We start from the raw sequence: 7391 nt of genomic DNA, 5'->3' as shown, positions 1-7391 counted from the left end.
GGGGGAAATACCGGGGGGCTAAGGTCACTGGGGAAAATGTCTGGTGGTATAAATGCCGGGGAAATGACTGCAGGGAAAATGTCCAGGGGGAAACGTCCAGGGGGGCAACGAGCCTAGATCCGTTTAAATGATAACTGATGGTTTGACAAGGCTGCAGGAATTATATTAAAAACGATAATAAACTTCAACAATTATCAAAGGAGCAAGTGAAAATAAACCAGATTAAAAAGCTTTAGAAAATAATAGTTTTGAGATTCTTCTTAAATAGAAATGAATTTGCAGACTATGTTTAGCCATGGAGGAAATATATTTAACAGAAATGGGTAAATGGTTCCAGAGAAGTGGGAACTGAAACAGAAAATGAACGTTGACACTATGTTTTAAATTTATTTTTAAATAAACAGGTGCGGATCCAGACGTGCCATGAGGGCCCGTGCCCCTCCGTCAGTCAAGCCGAAAAATAAAAAAGAGGGTGACAAGTTTGAGTTCAAGAGAGGAAGAGCTAAAAAAGGGTGTGCACTCATGAGTTCAGTCGCGATACAGCAGTGGGCGAAAGGAGAGCTCGATTATTTACCACTTATTGTTGGGGCTGAGGTGAGCGTGGCGGCGTAAACTTTATATTGTGCCCCCCACCCCCCCCCCCCGTCAGAAAATCTCTGGATCCGCCCCTGATAAAGGGACTTAACTTGTATAAGGTGTTTATCAGTGAACGAAGTGCACTGGAGGGAACATAGGGTGTATAAAAGAAGCCATTTACAAGGCAATTACTCTTATATGTCGGAAAGATAGTTCGATTTTCCCTTCAAATCATTCAGATCCCCCATGTGTTGCTCAACGTTCATACAACGCAAAAGCAACAACATATTGAGTTCATACTAGTCAGTACTTAAAAGAATAAGACATGCCTCACATATAATTAAAAAGTAACACAACTTTTTATTCATTTTCTGTTATAATTTAAAGTAGGCCGATACAAAATAATCAAGAAAAAATTGGTAGTAATACAGCAACAAAGCAATCAATCAAAGCTGCTTTGCAAATTAGTTAAAAATACGTGATAAATTTGAATGAAATTTTCCATACAAAATCCACTAACGTTACCAGTATGCTAATGGTAGGACTAGAAATAGGTATAGGCCTGTAATTAACCTAAGAAAAATTTACATCAGAAAACTGCAAGGTTGGCTGAGAAAGACCAAACCGCACTACGGTAAAAAATGATTCATAATACCAATAAAATGTTCCATCGAAGACCTATTTGCTTACGAGACATTATAAAAAAAGACTAATTACAGAGAAACAACGAAATTAAAAACAATATGTTTAAATAAACGTGAGGTTTAATTTCTATCTGTATTTATTAACTAATACTACATCTAGAATGTTTGCCTTCATGGGTTATTTTCTTAACAGTATACAACCTATTAACCTAACACAAAGATAAAGTTTAAAAACATTTCAGATCGTTGCCATGGTGTATGCAATATAAGGTGAAAACTAATTGCGCATCCTTCCACTCCACTATGTTGGAATCGAGGTTTGCCAATCAAAGATCAGGCTTCCAGTCCCATGCCATCGTTGTGTATAGCTATGACCTCATCTTCCTCTAGGCTTCCGTTTCTTTTCCTCTTGGAGACATTTCAAACTCAACATCTTGAGGTCCACTCAATCCCTTCCTGAAATTTAACAATCAAGTGAGCAACAAATTATCTTAAAATCAAGTTATAATGATTAAAATAAAAGAGGAATATCTGTAGTACGACGCCGGGCACTCACTGCGCGGCGCACGACCGTATAAAAAACGCAACGCGACGACGTGTGCGCAAACGGCTCGTTTTTATTGACGATCTACCGATAGACTGCTACCAACTAGAATACAAGATAGAGCACTCGTCGCCCTTCTTTTTTAACGTCCTCCAATGCCGTACGTCGCCATAGCGCATCGCGGTGTACAATTTTTTAATTGAGAATTGACAATTAAATACGAGACGACTTGGTAAAGAAGGTTTGGTAGACGTTTTTTAGATCCAGCCGTACGGGGCGCCCCATTGTTTGTATTCCCACCATGCATTTCGGTGGAACACTTTTTCTGTGAAGAACTCTATATTGTGTTTCTAGTATCTTTGCTGCTACGTCCGACAATAAGTAGACGGCGTCGCATCGCCTTTGCTCACAGGGAGCGTAGTTGGAATTCGTCGTGCGACGGTCGTACGACGCAGTGAGTGGTGCCGGCTATAAAGTCTGCAGACTGGAGGTGAATGGGATTCAGTTTCTGCTTAGAATACATTAGAATTGAGGACTCGGACTACAATCAAGGGATTACAGTTTGTGGCAGGTGAAAAAAATTCAGATAGCTGGGAATGACGTTTTTGTATGACTATCTATACAATACGGTATCCTACACCTAATTCATGGTCTACTTAGCATGATCAAGTTGTGTTGAATACTTGCATTCCATAATCATTATAGTGATCATCCCGCTCCTTGTCATCATCATCTCGTAGACGGCAAACTACTAGAATTATGACAACCACAATAATCAAGATGCCACCAAGACTTTTGGTTATGATTCATGGAGGGCATTTTATATTGAATTCTTCTCCTAAACTTTTGTAATAAATAAATAAAATAACATCATAATGAATCAAACATTTTTACCGCGCCAATTCAAAAATTATCAAAGGCGCCTGGTGGAAATAAACCAAACTAAAAAGTTTTGAAAAAAGAAAGTTTTGAGATTCTTTTCAAGTTTAACACATGATGTAAATACCAACATACTGCTATGCAACATGATTCAATATGATGTATCAATGAATCGGTGGATTGCCATAGCAATCTCATACATGTATCAATTACCATAGTAACAAAATAATAATGACAACAACAGCAACACTAACAACAATAATATCCTACCGCTAATGTAAAGAACTGCTGTCTTCTTCTTCAGTTGACTTTGGCCGGGTTTTTGCCCATACTGGTCACTTATATGAATATCACTGATTACTTCTTCAATAAGGGAATTAGTTTAAAAACAAAAACAAAAAAAAAACAAAAACAAAAAAAACATGCGATCTTACCATAGCAACCTGTGTATGCCTTGCCGGTCCATTCTTCATTTTCTATATCACAAACTCTTTTTGAGGAGCCATACAACTCAAAACCTTCATCGCAATTGATTTCAGCTTCTAAAACATCATCTTCTCCCTTGATGTCAATGCTTCCATGTTCAACTGGATCCAAACCTCCACATATCGGACTTGCTATAAAACAAGAAAAAATTACAATTCAATATTGCAAAACAAAAACATACATAAATGACAAATTTAACACATTGTCATTGATAAATCAACACTGAATTAAATACAATACAGTACCGTAAATGCTCGAATAGCGCTGCGGCGCTTATACCATATTTGGAGTCTCCGGTGCGGAGCTTTTTCGAGAGCGGCGCTTATTTTAAAAAAAAAATATTGGCGTGGTGCTTTCCATGCCCGTTCCCATGTTATCTATATCACGTATACCGCATCTCAGTAGGCCTATCTGATTCATATGTCCTACGTCCTAACTAAATGTTTATAAAGTAATGCTTGTGTCTTCATTGTGTTATTTATTCATTTTAACACCGTATACCTTTTATTTAAAACCCTCAAAGTTTCTCAAAGCGTTTCATTACACAAAGGGCAATACTCTCGATTAAGCGCCACAGCGCTTATTCGAGAGCGGCGCTTAGCGAAAAAAAAAACACGTTTGGTGCGGTACGGTACTTATAAAGTAAGGTAAACTAATAGAGAAGCTTACGAATGCAATCATTCTGGAGGTCATCACCGGTCCATTCGCCTGACCCTTCACAAACACGGTATTGTGTTCCAACTAACACAAAATCGTCATCACATTCAAATTCAATTTCTGATCCAACAAGGTAATTCCGCTCACGGAAGAAAGTTTTTGTTCCATTAATTGGAGTCGGAATGTACTCACAAACCACAACTACAAGACAGGAAGAAAAATCATATTCTGATGAGTGTGGGGAAGAACTATAATTAATTATTTTTAACACTGAAAAAATAGGATTTGTATGCAGGCGATAGTTGTGAGGGGAGAACCGGAATGTGGGTACTTATTTTGTGTGTAATTCATAAGTTTCAGTGTCAAGTTGAGGCATTTCAAAGAGGGGGTAGCAGGGGGAGAGTAGAACAAGTTTTCTACCCTGAAATTGATTACTTACGATCCACAGAAGCATTTTGGTTTTGCATGTAGTGATCATAGCCTTCCTTGGTAGCCTTTCCAAGCCAGACATTCTCTGTCATGCGTACATCATATTCACAGTATACATTACCATCACAAACCTTTCAGAGAAAAGATTAAAAGCAAACTTTACAAAAACATTTCTACCAATGATAACGTCTGGGGACTTAACGTAATGTTATTTAGAGTGAAGATGTAGCTTAGTGGTTCAGATGTTTCCACTCACAGGCTCCTCCTTTGTTCAAGTTAATCCTGTGACAGGATTTTCTCCAAAGCAAAACAACGTCACTCCCAAGGCTTCAAAAGAGACTTTAAGCCGGTTTTCCACTAGGCGAATTTATTCGCGTGAATGGAAAGCGTCGGTTCGCATCCTGAGCTCTTATTGTTTGCGCATTTTTTTGCTTCGCAAAAAGTAGAAACAGTTCGACCTACCGACTTCGCTGAGGCGAGAACTCCGATAGAAACGTGAATGCGCGCGCGCATGAGCCAACGCTTTCGATTCGCATGAATACATTCGGCTAGTGGAAATCCGGATTTATTATTAAGTTGTTGATTTGATAAAGGGAGTATTGTCTCCCTACCCTCTGACTAAGAAGTACCAATGTGAATAAAGTACCTGTTCCATTCCCTCTTTGACCTCACTTGGCAACGTGTTGGGTGGAGTAAATGCAGGTATAAAACCATTATCCTGGTAGTACTCGTGATTAGTACCTGCTTCATAATAGAATAGCTTCTCAGCGGTATCTTGAATTTCCCCTAAAAATAAATTCGAATTGAATTAAAAAAACAAACACATAATTGAAATTGTTAGGAATTCTTAGTTTTGATATAAAGGTATCTCTAAATAGATGAATTGATTAATTGAGGATAGTGTATAAGATACATAATTTATTTTATGTTTTATTATATTGTTCTTGCAGTACAAACACTGAATTGTAACAATATTGACAATAAAGTTTTATTTTTAAAAAAAATAGAAAAACATACACAAAGAGTATAATTGATTTTTATGGACACACATTAATAGAAAATTAAATTCCCAAATGTATAAAATAAAAAAAATGATGAGCTTTGTTTTCTAAATGTATAGTAATGTAATTAACAAGTACTATGTAATGAAATTAACAATGTTTGTAACTTACAACTTTTAGCAAATTCATAAATACGTTGTGGTGTATCGTCGGGGCTGATCACTGACCCTCCATTGTCCGTCAGGTCATCGGTAGGATCGTCATTCCATGTTCCCATCAGACCTTCAACGCGATTCTGAAATCAATTTTAAAACTAGTCTTTTAAACCAAGAGCCAGTCGTGAATCTAGTTGTCATGGCATCTAGAAATGGGGGCATCAAGGAGAAAAAATCCAGAGGCGATTTATCCACATAGAGGACAAGCACACACAAGTAGGAGAATCCACAGGAATGATACTGGCACAAGGCTAGTTACCAATCAATCAATTAGTTTACCGACGCGATTCTATGGAATGCAACTCACGACGCTCGCGCAACGGATCATTTTAACGACGATTTGGTTAAACCATAGATAAAATAGTTCTATTTTCTCTATGGTTAAACTGCCACCGAAACCGCTCGTCGCGTCGTCTGCGCTTACAGGTAGCGGAGTTGGATTCGTCGGCCGACGGGTGTACGACGCAGTGAGTACCCGGCTTTATACACCCATCTAATGTATTATCGTACACAGTACAAAAATCGTCAGTAGGGCAAAACATTTTCGTAATAATAATATACAGATTTACTTGCCTTGTAATTGTCTGGTATAAAGACATGGCAAACGAGCATATCAGACGTGCCATTGACGACAACGCCGATGAGGGAGTCTTCAAAAGTCACAGTCACTCGGGTGATGTTCCCATTCTCATATGTATACGGAAAGTTCAAGTAAACACCTATTCGCAATTTTAACAAAACATTTAATGTTATTTGTTCACTCTCCAGAATTCATCTAAACTGACTGCACTTGTAAACAAAATTTATTCTAGAATATATTCTTAAAAATACTGTATAATGTTTAATCTAGAAATACCATACCGTAGAAATGCAAGGAGGTTTGTCGTTTTAAATCAAGAACTTCACCATTAATAAGTACCTCCAGTATGGTTCTTTCACTGCGCTGGATGTGGATCGTGTCACTGTCTTCCTCTTTCATAGCCACTGCTGTTACCACTGTTGCTTGTACCTGTTCTCCTGTTAAAACACAAAGAAATTCACTATGTCTGTCCAAAAAAGGTTTGTTTGCAAAAACAGTTTATTGACTTTTAACAACACAAACTACTTGACAATCTTTTTGTTCTCATTACATTCTATTTCAAATACATTACCAAATGTTTGCAGAAATTCTTCTGTTTCAATTAGCCAAACAGCCTGAAGTACAAAGACTATTTATTTAGGTGCCATTAGGAACCAAAATTACCTATATAAAACTATACAATATGTATCAGTCAGAAGAGCTTGTACCTCTAGTATTAGTAGCCTGTTCTGTACGGGCTTGAATTGTGAAAGAAGTTGCAACATCAGATGTGGTCTTCATCAAAGTATATTCTCCTTTTCCGTTAAATGTATACCCAACACCGTCAAAGGTCATAATGTGTGGGTCACCAAATATAGCAGCTATATAAAGTTAAACAAAAGTGTATTACATGTATTTATTTATAACATAGCCATACATAAACATAAGACAGAAGTAGTGAGGCACAAGAAATTTGCCGACAGGTGGTCCAACAAAGGTCAAAACCAATGGGCACCCTATTATAACCTCGGTCAGAGTCCCGGAATAAAATCTCTGGTGGGTTCAAGATTGTCAAAACTTGTGTGTTTAGACCATTAGCCTAGAGATTGGCAGTTTTTGTGTAGTCTGACAACTTCGTCGTGGGGTCGTACGACGGTAGTCCACGCTTGTCCAACGGGGAAATATTCCCCCAACCCCGCCCCCATTGGAAGACAGAAAACTCCTCTCCAACATATCCGCACCTAATATTTGCTTCATCACCACCACTATTACAACATTGGCAATAAAACTAGCAAAATACTAGAGTCAGGGGCGGAGCCGGCCCGGCCCCGGCCCCCCCTTTTGGCAGGGAAAAAAAGAAAAAAAAGAGAGAAAAAGAAAAAAATGATAGCCCAGAATACC

General features: G+C 38.1%; 1 protein-coding gene across 1 annotated transcript in view; it reads right to left on the bottom strand.

Annotated features, from left to right (window-relative positions):
• Nucleotides 1–2429: 2429 nt before the first annotated feature.
• Nucleotides 2430–7391, bottom strand: part of LOC117101031 (sushi domain-containing protein 2-like) — a 6897-nt gene continuing 1935 nt past the window's right edge. The window contains exons 4-12 of the mRNA XM_033240897.1: nucleotides 6719–6871; nucleotides 6293–6448; nucleotides 6005–6150; nucleotides 5388–5511; nucleotides 4862–5001; nucleotides 4226–4346; nucleotides 3799–3987; nucleotides 3057–3260; nucleotides 2430–2515 (exon numbers count right to left, since the gene is read on the bottom strand). Of these exons, the coding sequence (XP_033096788.1) occupies nucleotides 2430–2515; nucleotides 3057–3260; nucleotides 3799–3987; nucleotides 4226–4346; nucleotides 4862–5001; nucleotides 5388–5511; nucleotides 6005–6150; nucleotides 6293–6448; nucleotides 6719–6871 (1319 nt within the window). The remainder of the gene's footprint in view (nucleotides 2516–3056; nucleotides 3261–3798; nucleotides 3988–4225; nucleotides 4347–4861; nucleotides 5002–5387; nucleotides 5512–6004; nucleotides 6151–6292; nucleotides 6449–6718; nucleotides 6872–7391) is intronic.

Source organism: Anneissia japonica, unplaced genomic scaffold (assembly GCF_011630105.1).
Source record: "Anneissia japonica isolate Jap-2015-1 unplaced genomic scaffold, ASM1163010v1 scaffold1785_len1016330_cov206, whole genome shotgun sequence".
NCBI classification, from domain to species: domain Eukaryota; kingdom Metazoa; phylum Echinodermata; class Crinoidea; order Comatulida; family Comatulidae; genus Anneissia; species Anneissia japonica.
This window is presented reverse-complemented; position numbering and strand designations above follow the sequence as displayed.